Source organism: Nothobranchius furzeri, chromosome 12, assembly GCF_043380555.1.
Source record: "Nothobranchius furzeri strain GRZ-AD chromosome 12, NfurGRZ-RIMD1, whole genome shotgun sequence".
NCBI lineage: Eukaryota > Metazoa > Chordata > Actinopteri > Cyprinodontiformes > Nothobranchiidae > Nothobranchius > Nothobranchius furzeri.
The window spans coordinates 58212242-58229644 of record NC_091752.1 but is presented as its reverse complement, the minus strand read 5'-3'; the positions used below and the strand labels follow the sequence as shown (position 1 = coordinate 58229644).

General features: G+C 42.0%; 1 protein-coding gene across 1 annotated transcript in view; it reads left to right on the top strand.

The window, feature by feature from the left end:
• Positions 1-17403, top strand: part of LOC107376156 (ras-related protein Rab-26) — a 118698-nt gene that overhangs the window by 92767 nt on the left and 8528 nt on the right. Inside the window, exons 6-7 of the mRNA XM_054750593.2 lie at positions 9487-9552; positions 12970-13026. Of these exons, the coding sequence (XP_054606568.1) occupies positions 9487-9552; positions 12970-13026 (123 nt within the window). The remainder of the gene's footprint in view (positions 1-9486; positions 9553-12969; positions 13027-17403) is intronic.

Below are 17403 nucleotides of genomic sequence, written 5' to 3'. Positions count from 1 at the left end.
TCACATCACTTGGCTGTAATCAGGATTTTCTATGCTGCTGTTAAAGAACCGCATGATAGATCTGCTATTTGTGTTCCTGCAGTTGTATTGTAGAACGTGTTCAACTGCATATGTTTATGTTTAAATCAGATTTGCATATCAAGCACTGTCATTGGATTTTGGGCAATGTAAAGATATTTAACCTTCAAATCTCTGCTGAAAAGTAGGCCATCTGTTTAGCAGCTTTTCAAACCAGTTACAAAGCTAAATATGAAGTCAAAAAAAAACCAAAGACATCATCATATTTGTGATTCAAACACAAAAGAACTCATAGGCCTGACCTCTACAGCATATTTGAAATGAAACCCGTCCACGAACAGATCCCTGGGGTATCCCACATGTCAGAGATTCCAGAGTGCTGCATCTCATTTTATTACAACATAAAACTTGAAGTTGAAAGGTAGGAAGTAAATTACTCAGCAAAACTAACTCAAATGGACATTTTCAAATATTGGTGAGATGATGTGGATTTTCTATTTCATATCAGTATTTATTCTAGTAATTCTTGTACTTTAATGCCTAAACTTAACAACTGATAATCAAGAACATTGGATAAATGAAGGAGATGATGTTATTATTTAGAGTCACCTCAATCTCAATCATCAGTCATCCCTTAGCGGGATTAAATCAGTCATTTGGTTTACTTGGACCAAGTAAGTTTGTTGTATTTGTTGTTCCGTAGAAGATACAATGTTTTAGAGGTTTTTAGGCAAAAGTCAGTTGATCTCCTTGTTTCAGAGGTTTGCATTGTGTCTATGTGAATGTCACCTTAGTGGCGAAAATTAAAGGTGAAAGTGTGAGCAGAGAAGTTTACTTCTTTTTAATCAAGGTAGTGACCCAAATTATATACACCCAACAGAATGAGAAAAATGTTTTAAAATTTAAAAATCCTACTTGTTTTTTTGTTAACCTGGTTATGAAACAACGGTGAACGGTGTTGGTCACCAGCAACGGATGGATGTTGGAAGGGTATGTGTTTTTATGAGTGAATGTGATCATTTAATTTTGTGTCTTTCCTCTTTTTGTGTAATTCAGCATTCTTCTACACAGCACTGTAGTTCAAGACAAATTTCCTTTCAAGGACAATAAAGTTTATCTTTATCTTTGTTTTGAGTTTTTCTCAATTTTTCCCTTGAATTTCAACAATTTGACCACCGTTTCACTGTTCCTGTGTCAAACATGTCATTTCTATGTAAAATACACAGAAACTTCATCATCAGTTACAATAATATAATTGCTGCTCAAGACAGTCAAATGAATCACTGGTGAATCTGCAACAGCAAAAGAAACACTGATCCAGGAAGACATCAGAGCAGCGTCTGCTCGCTGCAGCAAGTGACAACTTCTCTTTGTGCTGTCAAAGTGCAGCTGCCAGCATGTCTGCCTGTCTGCCTGTCTGTCTGTCTGTCTGTCTGTCACTCTCCCAGATCCTTTGTTCTTTCACTTGTTGTTCTACTCTCTGCAGCAGCTCCATTCCCAACATTGTCTATGTCTCTCTGATCATCTCATCAGATTTCATTTTGCATCGTCGCTTTAAGAAATGTGGCATTTGAGTGAAAGCATTAATGAACACCTCAGATGAAAGAGGGGTCAGCTTTGAGTGAACTACAAACCTGGATTTGTTTTCAATAGATGTAGGAAAACAGCATCTGGATCACAGCAGCTTTAACTAAAGGGGAGCAGCTGCATCATGCTGGCTTCCTGGATTTGGCCAAAGCTAATTTTGTCTCCTCGTTGCTGTAAAGACCTGAGAAGTGTTAACAGGACGATTTCATTATGTTGGTTTAGATCTAGAAAACAAGTCACAAAGGTAGAATCAGAGAGCGACTCTGATTTCTTGTTACGTATTTATGTTTAAATCTTTGTTTTGTGCTTTTGCTGCTTTCTTGAACCATGTCACTCTTGGAAATGAGACATCTCAGTAAGCTTGTTCAACCGCTTAAATAATCCAATCCAATCCAGTTTTATTTATAAAGCACTTTAAAAGACCCAGCACAGGAACAAAGTGTTGTACAGAAAATACATTAAAACAATTGACTAAACAGAAAACAGCAAAGATAAATAAAACACATGACACATAAAATTAAACTAGCCCTATATTAAAAAATTAAAACTTGATAAAACCGCATTGAATCACCTAAAACAGCTAAAATAAAATAAAAAATAGAAACCAACATCTCACAAGGTATCAAAAGCCAGGGTAAAGAGGTGTGTTTTCAAGAGTGCCTTAAAAACAGATAAGGAACTGGCCTGTCTTATCTCTAATGGAAGTTCGTTCCACAGTTTCGGAGCTGCTACAGCAAAAGCGCGATCTCCTCTAAATTTACGCTCAGTCCTGGGTACAATCAGGAGCAGCTGATCAGCAGACCTGAGAGAGCGGGAGGGAGTGTAAGGCTGTATCAGATCAGAGAGATAAGAGGGGCGAGGCCATGAAGACCTTTAAAAGCAAATAAAAGAATTTTAAAATGAATCCTAAAAGAAATGGGCAGCCAGTGAAGTGAAGCTAAAACGGGGGAAATGTGCTCAAACTTTCGAGTGCCAGTTAAAAGACGAGCTGCGGCATGTTGCACCCTCTGTAGCTGACTAATACATGATGCACTGACCCCAATGTAGAGTGCGTTACAGTAATCCAGCCGAGTGGTTACAAAGGCGTGGATCACTGTCTCAAAGTGCTGCCGTGAAAGAATTGGCTTTATTTTTGCTAGCTGCCTGAGGTGAAAGAAGGCAGATTTTACCACCGCCTTAATCTGATGTTCAAACTTCAGATCACAGTCCACTTTGACCCCCAGGTCAATGAATACATGAAACTAAGGATTTATTTGAAGCTGTGTGGCAGTTTAACTGATACTTTGTTGAATGACTATAAATTTGTGCTGCTCCCTAAAAAGATCTGCTGTGTGTTAACAATAAGCTGACCTTTTTCTCAGTGAAAATTATTTATCTGAACTCTGCTTGAAAACAATAAGCTGCTCAACAGCCTTGGCAAGCAGAAATGTTGTTATAGTCTGAGCATCAAGACTTCCAAACGAACAAACAAAGAGTGATCTGACTCCTTTAAGAATGAGTCATGTAAGAGTTTTATGGAAGATGCAGGGCTTCCAGAATCACACGACAAATTGTAAAGCTCTTTATAACTTTTAAAATAATATTGTTTTATTAAAGATCCCGTTAATATCTCACTCACACAGGCAACGTTTTGCACATCGGTGAATGCATCCCTCAGAAAATTCCTTTCACAGCCTGTTTGTAAGTTTTCGCCTGCTTCGCCTTGCAGGATGCTTGGTTTACATGAAGGTTCATAAACCACTCATTCCTCAGCAGGTTAGTGGGGAGCTGTGATGTATCTCCAGCAGTTCCTGTGCAATACTTTGGACAAGTTTCCCCCACAACAACACATAGGGACGCAAAACCAGTCACACACTCTCACAGCTGTGGACACGCAGCCTGACATGCATGTTTTTAGTCTGTGGGGTGAAACTGGAGTACCTGAAAAATGCATGCATGGGGAGAACATGGCAACTCTGTGCAGAAATGCTATGAAGGCGGGATTTGAACCAGCAACCTTCTTGCTGCAAGGAAACCCTAACCACCATGCGGTCCTTTTGGTTGGCTTAGCTTTGACGGATAAGAGTGAGGCATGAACACACTCCTGGTCCGGATCGGGACCAGCGTCAGAACCTGAGTGGATCTGGAAATCGAACCGTGAGGCGGGTTCGCTTCGCTGGAATAAATGCGTCAGGGTGATCCGGCCCGGTTAGGATTTTAGCTTTTCTCTATTACCAGTTACACAAGCAGAAACACAGAAGTGACAACAAGCACAAATAAATGGACAAATGAACACATTGGGGCGACGGTGGCACAGGAGTTGAGTGATCGCCCCGTAATCGGAAGGTTGCAGGTTCGAGCCCCGCTCAGTCTGTCACTGTCGTTGTGTCCTTGGGCAAGGCACTTAACCCACACTGCCTGCTGGTGGTGGTCGGAGGGACCGGTGGCGCCAATGCTCGGCAGCCTCGCCTCTGTCAGTGCGCCCCAGGGCAGCTGTGGCTACATTGTAGCTCATCACCATCAGTGTGTGAATGTGTGTGAATGGGTGAATGACTGATTGTGTTGTAAAGAGCCTTGAGGGGTTCCAGGACTCTAGAAGGCGCTATGTCAAATACAGGCCATTTATATTAGCTTGCTAAACACATCATTGATTAAAGCACAGATTATTCAAACATTTTAGGATTCAAGCATCTTGCTCATTCAACACATTTGGTTATTTCAACCTATAAAGTGTAAAGTGATTTATGAACTTTATTCAGAGTGAAAAATGCAGGAGTCTCGCTTCTGCACGAGACCTTGGCTGAAGATGTTGTCTTCTTTGACTGGTAACAAGGTCTGGCGCAGAGCTTTCTGGTTTGGAGGCTAGACTTGGGGGGGGGGGGGGGGGGGGTCTGCAGCTTAAAAGTTACTTTCTGTCATTTTTTAGATGTAAATTTGACCTTTGATCCGCTACAACATTAACTGTAATTATAAATGGCCGTATTATAAATTCCCCTCACTGCCGTGATGACTACTAAAACCTGTGCTGCCACTTTCTGATGTGAGCCAAGCTGCTGCTCTGATTTCCGTCGTCTTCTGACATCAGAGCAGAACAGCAGCGTGGATAAAAGTGACAAGTGGCACAATCTGGAGACCATCATTATATTTCTGTTGAATGACCCGTGAGGAGATGCACTTTAAACAGAAAATGACATAACTGTTCATCAGAAGTAACAGCAGCATATGGAGAGGATCGCTGAGCATATTTGACCAACTCAATCATTCAAATCCTTCATAGGAAAGAGGAAACTTCAGATGCTTTCTGAGTGACCTTTTGACCTTTTCTGCTTCTGCATCAAAGGAAATAATTATAAAAACATTCAGGTTGGACCTTATTAATGAAAAAGCAGCTCAACAACAGGCAATGCAGGACTGATTCAGATGATAAACAAACCAGAGCATTGGCAGAGGGACAAAAATAACATCTGGTCCCAATTATATGTACAGGTGACATTTAACAATTGTGCAATAAAAGGTTCTTTCTTAATTATGAAAAATTATTTAAACTGTAGGTGATTGTTAAAGTCTTGACTAAAGTCCAGAAAACTTTAAGTACTGGAATTATTTTCAGAATGAAATTGACTTTTGTGGCTCGTCTCCCAGATGATCCATGAACTCTTTTCTAAGTGACAAATTAAAGAAGTTTAAAGTTTTTAGAGTCAAATTCAAGTTCTCCATTTTGATGAACTGGTTGAGAAAATTACCGTGTGGATCTACAAAATATGTACGTGCAGCAATTGTATTTATGCCTAAATTTTTTTTTTCTGTGTTAAAGTTTAGCTGCAAGAGATGACTAATAACAATGACAGCATGTGGACATTACTGTTTAAAAGTTGACATGTGATGAAACAGCTTTGAACATGTGCAAATTAATAATGTTAACAAGATCAGATCAGTTGTGAGGCGTTCACAGTGGAGCAAGTGTCACCCGTGCATCTAGATGCCTTCATATTGTTTTGTTCAAAACAATAAAGTGTCAGTCATGTGAATAAGAATGTTGCTATTAGCTGCTGTAATGGGAAAAGAAGGGAGCAGGAATGCTGCGTAGGACAATTTATTCCAAAACTATTTACAACAATGTTGAATTTGTCACAAATGAGGAGGCTGCGCATCCGAACTCCTGCCTCGGTTTTCCAACGATTCCAAATCACGTTGCATTTTGACACGGATTTACATTTTTAATCATGCATGGTTCTAATTAGTGTCTTCTTTGTTCCTTCATTTTTTTAAGTGTTGCAGAACGACAGCAGTTTTAGCATTTTATAAAAAAAGCTGTAACTTCAACAGTAAAGAAAGTGAAACACCAAAAGGGCTTTTATATTTTTATTGTTTTCTGAGACCCATAAATCCGTCAGTGACACGAAGAGTTGTATATTTATTAAAAGTCAATGTATAATACTATTTTTTCATTCATTTCATATGAAGAGGTGGTTTAGAATAATGTCTAATGGTTTGCATGACTGTTCAGACCTGACCTTACATTAACCTCTCAGCATTCCAGCATCCCGCCCATGGGACAAAACCAGATTGCGTTCAATAAACCTGGAAATTTAAGGGGTTAAGACCAAGGTCGTACAGTGCAGCCTTATCTCATGCTTTTCAAACGCATTGTGACCTTTTCATTGGGTGACCCTCATGAAATCCCTTCATAGACATCGAGTCACCACCAGATGTGATTCTAGTAAAGCCATCAGGGGGCAAAGGACTTTGAAGGAGGACTATTAAATAAGTTTAATCCCATATTAATCCCAGCCGGTCAGAAATCCGATGTGAGTAAGCTCACTCCAGGGGTGATCAGGAGTTGTGCTGATAAGAAGAATAATTATTCGTCAGCACGCTTTTGCAGGTGTTTATCTGAGGTAAAGAACTGCTCATTGTTATGTTTGGAGTGCTGTTGGGATTTCCCTTCTTGTGTTTAAACAACAGGATGCAGCAGCCGGCAGTGTTGATCAACCTGATATGTCACACTAACTCTGTGTTTCTCTACTTTTAAATTCTCTTTTTGTCCTTGAAAGGTTTGACTGTCGTTTGTCACCATTTTATTCTCCAAGCATAAGCATTTATTTTCCCTCTAGCTCCTCTTTATTCAGGTTACAACACTTTCCTGTTGTTTAAGGGACAGTGCCAGTGCTGGACTGACCATAGGGCATAGCGGGCAACTGCCCGCTGGGCCGACCCTTTCATCTTTTATGGGCCGGTGTCTGTTTTTTTTTTTTTTTTTCCTGGCCTCTAGTTGTTGCGGACAAGTTGCCCGCGCCGCCCCACGCGACGCCTCGTAAAAGTTGGTGGATTGGCCAATTGGTAATAATACACTCTGGGCTGGTATGTACAGTCTATGGGCTGGACCAATAGCCAGAGGTCTGATGCACCCGCCAGTTGTTTGTGAATCTCAGTAAACAGACAGACGAGCTTAACAAAATGGAGAACAAAAAACGGAAAGGAGAAGCGGAGAAAATTCGACTAAAAAAGAAACTGGCCCTTCAGGCTGATGCTGGCACATGTGTTAAAATCTCACAGTTGTTTGGTAGTGAAGGTTCAATTAAAATCAATTTAGGAAGTGATGGAGCCTCAGCCCAGCGACAGGTTGGAGAAGAAAAGAGGGAGGAGGAGGAGAAACCCGAGCCGGTGTTGTGCCATAAATTGACTCGCTGCCAAAAAATGATTAGCCACCGTGGGATCGCGCACGGTTAGGCAATTGCATTTCTAGACAAAATTCCCCAGGATTTCGCCCTAAAACTCAGCATATCTAGCAATATGGACATTCAGAAAGCAAAGATAACCTCTTCCGGTACTTAAACAGATGTTTATCGCGGATATTAGTGTGGCAGTGTTTGTGGCACCCTGCGCGGGAGCACGAGGACGTGCTTGTGGAAAGAGGGAGGAAGATGTGGCAGTGTGAGCATCCTGTCACAATGTCCCGATTGATCATGCGCCCTGGCTACTTGGCCAAGGAGATGTCTCTTTGGCTGACTGGTTAGAGCGTATGACTGTCGCCCGGGAGTCTGGGGATCGAATCCCGCCTGGGCACTCCTTTCTGCACCTTGCCACATTAGTTTTTCCAGTTCGGAAGTTGTTTTAAGTGTTGCTATTTGTCTTAAACGTTCACAATGAGGATATATTAATCCTTTTTGCAATATTTGCGATTGAAAGATGGTTTGTGCCACAAACTTTGTGGTAAGAACTGGCTTTCTTTATGTTACAGCCTTGATACTAAAAAAATAAATAAACAATGTAAAATGGCACCCTGTATTGAATGTAAACGTTGTATAAATGGAAATAAACATTTCTCCAGCGATTTAATTTTTTCCCCTTCCTTTCTTTAGTCCACTTGACATGGAGCCACAGTTAACTAGTTTGGGGCACATTTTTACTTGAAAAAAAGTATTTAAAATGATCAAGCTTTGGCTTTAATGACACTGTGTAAGTTGCTATCTATACATTACGTTGCTCTATTTAAAAGTAACAAGATAAAAGCACTTCAGCACATAAAATTAAGATTGTCACTTGCCAAATAGACTACACCCTCCCGTTTACCTATAAGAAATGCCTCAAAATATCTTTAAATTCTTTATTGATGATTTAATTGTAGACAACTAAAATGGCGTTTTACTTGCCAAAAAGTGATTGAATCGCTAAGATTTTCATGGAGGCTAAAATTGACCAAATAAGGGTTTTATGTATTATCTGTTGACGTTACTGTACTCATCAAAAACACCCCAAAAATGGCAACAAAAAAAAAAAAAAGAAGATAATTTCCCTTGCCAAAAATTGATTACAGTGTCCTGGTCACCTGTAAAGGGTTACATTTACCTAAATATTACTTTATTTATTATCTCTTGATGTTATTAGTGCCATCACAGGATGCCGGTGTCTTTCACATTCATAAACACCTCAAAAATGGCAACAAATGATCATTTCCCTTGCCAAAAATTGATTACAGTGTCCTGGTCACGTGTAAAGGGTTAAATTGACCTAAATATTACCTTATTTATTATCTCTTGATGTTATTAGTGCCATCACAGGATGCTGGGTGTCTTCCACATTCATAAACACAGAGTCCTGGTCACCCATAAAGGCTTAAATTGGCATAAATATTACTTCATTTATTATGATGCTGGGTGTGTTCCACAATCATATTCGAATAAACGTGAAAATATTCCGTCCGAATATCTGTTTCTTGTTATAAATATAACAGCTAGAAGGATTTACAGTTAAAATAGGAGAAACACGTGACTCCCCAGGAAGGGTCGTAACACCACTTGCCTCATGCACATAAGTGAACAAAACAAAGCAGCATGGAGACACTCCGACTCCAACCACCTCTCAGGCAGCAGCCTGCACTCCCAAGTTCTACACGTCACCAGAACATAAACAACTGCAACACAATAAAAGCAGTGTTATACAAAATGGAAGGCCTGTAGTGTTTTTTCTCTTACAGTAACAACTTATCAATTTTTTGGAGGAATTTATTTGAGAATTTTTTGGTTTTTATTAATTGTGCAATAGAAAAGTAATCGCTAGATTAATCATCTAAATAGTCATTAGAATAGTCGACTATTCGATAAAATAATCGTCAGAATAATCATTTTAAAAATAATCAGTTACACCCAACCCTACTTTTTAGAATACCAGGATAGGAAGGATGGTGTAGGTTTACGTTTATTAGATTGATACATAAATACTACCAATAAGAAAGTGTACGTTGGTGTGTGTCAGAAACAGCGTAAGGCTTAATGTCTTTTCCAAAAAAAACAGGTGATGGGCCGGTCTCCAGTCAAAATGCCCGGGCTGAATTTTTGTCCCAGTCCAGCCCTGGACAGTGCATTTTTTACATTTTTTTTTTTTTATTCTTGTGCTTTGCAGGCCTGGTTGACTGAGATCCATGAATATGCCCAGCAGGATGTGGTGCTCATGCTGCTTGGAAACAAGGTAAGAATTACTGTTACCACCAGAGTTACTATAAAAAGGATGTGCTCATGCTAGTCTGATTTTGCAACAGTTCTTAAAGTATGTTTAACATTTGTGTTGTTTGCTTATTATGGCAATTAAAGTACAAAGTTGTGAAACTGATCTTTTTCCCAGAAAAGCATAAATGAGCCCACACACATTGGCTCATGAGAGCTTTATGTGAACAATGCCAGTTAGCAGGAATAAAAATGTAAAATTGATGTTTAGTTCAAATGTTAAAATAAATAGCATGGGGCAAATTTCCTTTAAGCGGTATGTGTAAAACAGCAATAAAACCTCAGCTGAAAAAGCTTTTGGATTTTCACGGTTGGATTTTTAAGAAATTTTTGTGTTTTTAAAAACCGCTGTCAAAACAGAAGGTCTTAGCCCTAGACGCGACTTCACCGAGAGTGGATCGAGGCGGCATAGGAGCGGCTCTGATGGTGATCTCAGGCTCAGGGCGAGATAGGTCCAGAGTCTGGGGGCCACAGCAGCAAATGATCTGTCACCTTTGGTCTTTAGCCTGGTGCGTTGCACAGTCAGTAGGCTTTGGTCACTGGACCTCAGGGACCTGCTGGGGGTGTAGGGACTAAGAAGATCACCAATGTAAGATGGTGCTTGTCCATGTAAAGCCGGGCGTACACTGTGCGACTTTTTCACTCGCAGCGTTCAGCTTCAGCTCAAACTGTACGACTTCCTCGCAGAGCAGATCTCACGAGTCATGTGCTCACACTGTACGACCCAGTTCTCGCATGCGACCTGACTGCTCACACTGTACATCTGGTAGCAACACGTCGGACCTAAAAATATGCTAAAAATAGCAGTTTTTACTCAACACGTCAGACTTTTTTGTCTTGTTTTGCCTGTTGTCCTTCGGGAGTGCTGCAGGAGGACACACAGGGATTTATGGGGGTTGGATGAGGAAAACGAAATAAAGAAAGTAAATCTGTGTTTTGTGATCACTTTAATTTGACATGAACACGACAAACACGCTTTCTTGACAATCTTTGTGAGTAAAAAAAAACGTGTAGAAACAAAAACGAACAGCGGGTGTTATTAGAGAAATAGCAAGCGAGCGGCGTTGATGCAGGACTGCGCATGCGCCGTGAGCGGTTCTGATACTTTTTGGGTCGCAGCTGCTCACAACGCCGCTTCAACAGTGCGATACCCTCACGAGGGACGAGCGAAATATCAAACACTCCAGAAGTCCGTGCGATCTCACGACTGCTGATCGGCAGCTGGTCACGTGGTGTTAATCGCCTCTCGTAACCTCCTGTACACTACACGACCGCTCGGCGCAAAACTCGCCCCGATGTCGTGGATTCTCGCACGACTGGAAAATCGGCTCAAAAAAGTGAAAAAGTCGCACAGTGTCCGCCCGGCTTTAGGTCCTATAGACCAGAACCAGGATCTTGAAATGAACCCTGAAGTTGACTGGCAGCCAGTGAAGCTGGAGGAGTAGCGGGGTGATGTGGGTGTGTTTGGAGGACTTGGTCAGAAGCCGAGCACAGGCATTCTGAACCACCTGTAGACGGTTCAGGGAGGTTCTGCTCAGACACGTGAAAAGAGAGTTACAGTAGTCTAAGAGTGGAGGGATATTGTCTGTGGTTTACTGTTCAGAGGCTCAACTGGCTAAGGCGCTTAGGCCTAAACAGTTTATGGGGGTTGAGGTCAGATGTGGGGGTGGGCATGATGGTCGCAAGTGTGGGTAGGCTCTCCGGTGCCCTAATTGTGGTGGGGGACATCAGGCGACTTTTCGCGGTTGTGCATCCTATCGGGAGGTGATGGCGGTGGAAGAGCTTCGAGCAGGTTGGCAGGTGTCCTGATACAAAATACTATTTTGGCGATGAAACTGTGTTGTTCTTCACTGTTTAGAGGAGAGAATTTTGATCTTCTATGATGATTTCTGACAAAGCTCATTAGCAAAATGAAAACTGAACCCAGCTCATCTTAGATGGTAAAGTGTAGTTACACCTAATTTCTCCATTTTTCTGACCAATAACTTTAACACTAGCTTCTACATAAACTAAAAATTGAGATATCTGGTTTCTGTTGTGGTTTTATGTCTATCTGCTATCCTATCTGCTTCCACAGAAAGTGGCTAATAATTAATCTGATTAACATAAAAATATTTGAATGAGGACTTAGACTGCAAAAGTCACCTTTTGCAGCCTTTTCAACTCCTGTGTAGGTCTCCACTGCCTCTATAAACACAGTAAACATGGAAAAAAATGTTTCTGTTTACAATCCATGATTGATTTTAGGAATTATGTACATAAAACCAGCCATTTCAAAAAGTCCCCATTTAGCTGCCTAAAGCTTGGTTTATGCTTGACGCATTCACTTTCCACGTGGTGATGTGGCTCGCTGATGGAACGCGCTTCACAACTCGCAGCTTTTATGGTTCGTGCGGCTCGTCTCTGCGGTGAGCCAATATTCTCCCAAACTGAACGGGGCAGCATGGAGCTCTACGGCATGCACCCAACACTACACCATAGTAGAAGTAGAAATTACTGTTTACAACATGGCAGTCCAGCATTTTTAACAGCGTTCTCGTCTTTTCCGACAGTGCGAGCTATTTCTCTCCAAGAATTATTAACTACATGTTGATCACGGTGATCTCTGAGAGCTGAATCATACAAATGTCTGTATTTACGAACCTCTGCCATACTAGTTCTTGCCGGTCCGCCATGTTTTTCCGCATCCGTCCGTCCGCATGGTTAGAAATTTTCCGAGGTGAGCGTTGCGGAAATTCTGGGCCGTGCGGTGGAGGGGTGTGGTTGTTAAAATGACGCAACTTTTCCGCGCGGAGCCGTGCGGACCTCGCGGACACGTCAAGCATAAACCAACCTTAAGTGTGGGATAGGTGGGCGTGGCCAGCACCAGCTTGTTGAGCTCTGAAGCGGCTCAAGAATAAAACTGCAGAAATTGCTTTATGTGAGATACATGTTTGTAAACAACTTCATGAACATGTTTTGTATCAAACAAGAACATCTTTTGAAAAAAAGTCATAACATGTCCACTTTATTTCCATCCAAAGTGAGACAATTGAAGGAAAATGATCAGATTCCTGTCTGAAACTTCATCAGACAAACACTATGTGAAAGTGACGCCCTGAAGAAAAACATGATCCTATGAAGACACAGAAGACACTGGTGTGAGAAATGCATAGGCTGGTCTAGCCATGGAGGAAACTTCTTTCATCTTGTTGATGCAAAACTACGACTGGACTGGGATTGTTTTAAAATAAGCTGCCAATGTTCAGAAAACAAAAGTCTAAAGAAAAGTTCTTGGTTGTTCAAGCCCTGTCTTACTCAGCTGTACGTTGGAAAAATAACATAACAAGTTGGTGGGTTTAGATAAAGTTTGTAAAAATGACCTCATTGGTTGTGTCTTTAGGCTGATGCCACTCATGACCGAGTGGTGAAGAGAGAAGATGGTGAGAAGCTTGCTAAGGTAACAAAACAAACCATTTACCACTGGCAGTTAATACTAGATAAATTATAAACATTAGTTGAATTTTAAATAAAATATGTTCACAAATTCACATCATGGCACGTTAAACACCAGTGTGCTCTTTTTCAAAAAGGTAAACTAATGACTAAAACTGATTAGTTAAACTGGTCTCACATTTAGCTGACTCTGATCTGTTTGAGGTTTTCCAATCAGGGTTCGGGTCTGGCCATAGCACAGAGTCGGCTCTACTGAGGGTCTTAAAATATATCTATCTGTCACTTGATCAGGGTACATCTGTGGTGCTTCTGTTGTTAGACCTGACGGCAGCTTTTGATACGGTTGACCACGCGATTCTGCTAAATCGCTTGGAACAATGGGTTGGGATCAAAGGGTCTGCTCTGGATTGGTTTAGGTCATATCTCCATAATAGGACATTCTGTGTTAAACTGGGCAATGCCTTTTCTTCTTGGGAGGAGCTTCGCTGGGGGGTCCCGCAGGGATCGATCCTCTGTCCTCTTTTGTTTGCCATTTTATCTGCTTCCCCTGGGGTCATTCTTTCGTAAACATGGCCTAGCGTTCCATCTTTATGCTGACGATTGCCAGATTTACTCTCCATTGTGTCAAGGCAAGGGTCTCTCAATCCAGTCCTTTGTGCCCTGCCTCAATGATGTGATGTCTTGGCTAATGGCCAACTATCTGCATCTAAATGGGGTGTGGCAAGATGGCGCCAGCGTGTTCGGCAAGCCGTCTGCTGTTCTCTATTTTTTTTATTTTTTTGCTGTTCTTGTGTTTTGTGGTTAATGTTGGGACTGCTATCCTGACTTATGACCGTGCCAACCTCCTGGATCTTCGTTCGCCTTGGCTCCCTGGCCAGGATTACCACCACTATAATCGCGAGACCCTGCAAATGCTGCGCTCTACTATTCCAGCCTCTCTGTGGAGAATCCCCGGTCCGTTGTGGTTCAGGAAGCGGCGCGGTAAGCGTGGTGGCTCTCTGGTCCGTGTGCGAGCTGAGCTGGCACGCTCCTCGGGGTTCATGCAGTCTCGAATGGGTGTGCCGGCTCGATGCCGCTCTGTGAGGTGTTACCTGGAGTCTGTGGACCGGCGGCTCTTCTCCGCTCCCGGCTCTGCCTCTGGCCTCTGCGCTGCGTCCTCGTCTCACCCTGCTCCGTCTCCCTGCTGGTGCCACCGTGGTGTGGATTTCTCAAACATTCGGGTTCTGATGCACATCTCTTCTCATACACCCAGGTTGGATCCAGTACCGCCGTACAGGTTTGCCCTGATGAACACTCGCTCTCTTGGCAATAAATCATTCATTATTAAGGATTATTTTATTGACAATAACCTGGATTTCCTTCTCATAACGGAATCTTGGAATACTCCTGATGATTTAGCCACTATTTCTGAAACTTTACCTGCTGACTGCGCATATTTTAATAATCCAAGAACAACTGGTCGTGGTGGTGGTCTTTTGACCATCTTCAAAAGGACTATTGCTTGTAAACCCATCACCTTCCCTGATTTTACCAGCTTTGAGTTAACTGCCTTTGAACTGTGTTCTTCACCTCCCGTTCTCTGTGCCTTGCTGTACCATCCTCCAAAATACAGCAAAGACTTTATAACCCAGTTTTCTGATATTTTATCTGATATCTGTTCACACTATGACCGTGTTCTTATCTTAGGTGATTTTAATATTCATGTTTGCTGCCCTGAGAAGCCTCTTGTGGGAGAATTTTTAAATGTTATAGACTCTTTTGGCCTGGCCCAGTTGGTTAATATGCCAACACATGAACGCTCTCATATTTTGGACTTGGTTCTCACTCATGGCTTGAAGATCACTGACCTGTTTGTTGATGCTGTCCATATTTCAGATCATTTCCCGGATTTGTTTCGCCTTCATAGATCCAATGCCTCTTTAATTAATTTAATGCCTGCTCGCAGAGCCCGATCTTTTACTCCATCTACTGCAACAGAATTCTGCACTTTGTTCACTGATCTTGTTTCCACTTTGCCGGTGTCTTCTAGCACTGATGATTTGTTGCACTTTTTTCAATCTTCCTGCCTTACTGTGCTAGATCAGATAGCCCCTATGAGAACTAGACGCTCTAAAGTTTGGTCGGATCCCTGGATCAGTGCAACTACCAGATCTGTCAGGCGTGAGTGCAGAAGAGCCGAGCGTAGATGGAAAAAGGATAAGCTTCAGATTTCATACCAAATAATGATAGATACCTGGGCTCGTTACCAGAAAGTAGTTAGAGATGCCCGTAATAAATTCTTTTCTAATATTATTACTGCATCCTTTGGCAACCAGCGTGTCCTGTATCAGACCCTCAATGCTGTTCTTTCAGCCAGTGACCACCACTCTCTTACCACCTCGGATGCTCAATGCACTCAATTTTTGAAATTTTTTCTTGGAAAAATTTCTAGTATCCGGGCTTAGATTAGTTCTCCCTATGTCACTAGTTGTCCTGAACCCATTCTGCATCGGTCTCTGGATAACTTTGACTTGCTTTCTTTGTCCTCTCTTGAGAACCTCCTGTCTGCCTTGAAGCCGTCAGGTTCTCCGGTTGACCCTGTCCCTCCACACCTCCTTAAAGAGACATATTCTGTCACTGGCCCCCTTATGCTGAGCATTATTAACAACAGCTTATCCACTGGTGTTGTACCCCGTGCTTTTAAACATGCAGTAGTTCAACCCATTCTGAAGAAGCCTGGCCTTGACACCTCTGTTATGAGTAATTTTCGCCCGATCTCCAAGCTTCCATTTTTATCAAAACTGTTAGAGCATGCTGTTTTTAACCAAATTATGTCTCATCTAGATGATCATGGTTTAATGGATCCCTTTCAGTCAGGCTTCCGATCCCTCCATAGCACGGAGTCGGCTCATCTTTGTGTTTTTAATGACATTTTATTAACCCTCGACTCTGGTTCTAATGTATTGCTGGTTTTGTTGGATCTGTCGGCTGCTTTCGATACGGTTGATCATGCTATTCTGCTGACTCGGCTGAACCAGCTGGTCGGCATCCAGGGGACTGCCTTAGACTGGTTTAGGTCCTACTTCTGTGACCGCACCTTTAATGTTATGATGGGTAGTGCTGCCTCCCCCTCTGCAGCTTTGACTTGTGGTGTTCCTCAGGGCTCTATACTTGGACCCCTTTTTATTTAATTTATATATTTTGCCCCTGGGTGACATTTTTAAAAAACACCACATTGATTACCATTTTTATGCAGACGATTGCCAATTATATGCCTCTGTGAAGCCTAATGACACCTTACTGCCCCTTGTTGAATGCTGCAATGATGTGAAGAGCTGGCTGTCAGAAAATTTTCTTTTGCTGAACGACGCCAAGACAGAGGCCATCATTTTCAGCCCTGGTACTTCTCAAAGTCCCCAACTGACCCTTCCATTTATCACAAGTGGGTTGAAAAACCGTGTCACAAACTTAGGGGTTGTGATGGATGCTAAACTAAAAATGGACATTCATGTCAACCAGGTAGTTAAGACCTGTTATTACCACCTGAGGCGTCTCTCTAAAGTTAAGTCCATGTTAAAAAGGCGTCATCTCCATTCAGTTGTCCATGCATTTATTACTTCCCGTCTCGACTACTCTAACTCAGTGCTGTACGGTATCTCCACCTCCACTCTCGCTCGACTTCAGCTTGTGCAGAACGCAGCAGCTCGTTTCTTGACTGGCACCAGGCAGCGGGAACACATCACACCGGTTTTAGCAAATCTCCATTGGCTCCCAATCCATCTCCGGATAGAGTTTAAGATCCTGGTTTTTGTTTTTAAATCCCTCAATAACTTAGCACCTGGCTACTTGTCTGAGCTCATTCACCCATATGTCCCTACAAGATCCCTCCGTTCAGCTGACCAACACCTCCTACATGTCCCTAGTTCTTGCTGTAAGTCCCGCGGGGAGCGCGCCTTTTCAGTTTGTGCACCAAAGCTCTGGAACCACTTGCCCCTCCCGATCAGACTTTCTTCCTATCTTTCCCTTTTTAAGTCTCGTTTAAAAACTCACTTTTATTCTCTGGCTTTTAATTCTGTCTAACTTATTCCCTTTCTCCTTTTCTTTTCGAGTTGGATTACTTGATTTTAATGGATTTAGTTTTTATTTTTGATTGTTTTTATTGTGTGTTTTTGTTCAGCACTTTGGTTGGCTCTCATGCCGTGTTTAAATGTGCTATATAAATAAAATTGGTATGGTATGGTAAGTGAGGAAAAGACAGAGCTCATTGTTTTTCACTCCAACAGCTGGGCTGAGGGTCGTTATGTTGATCTTGGCCCTTTTTCTCCCTACTAAAAACCAGTTGTCACCAGTTTGGGGGTGAAAATTGACTCTGGACTTGAATTTGATGCTCACATCAACTCTA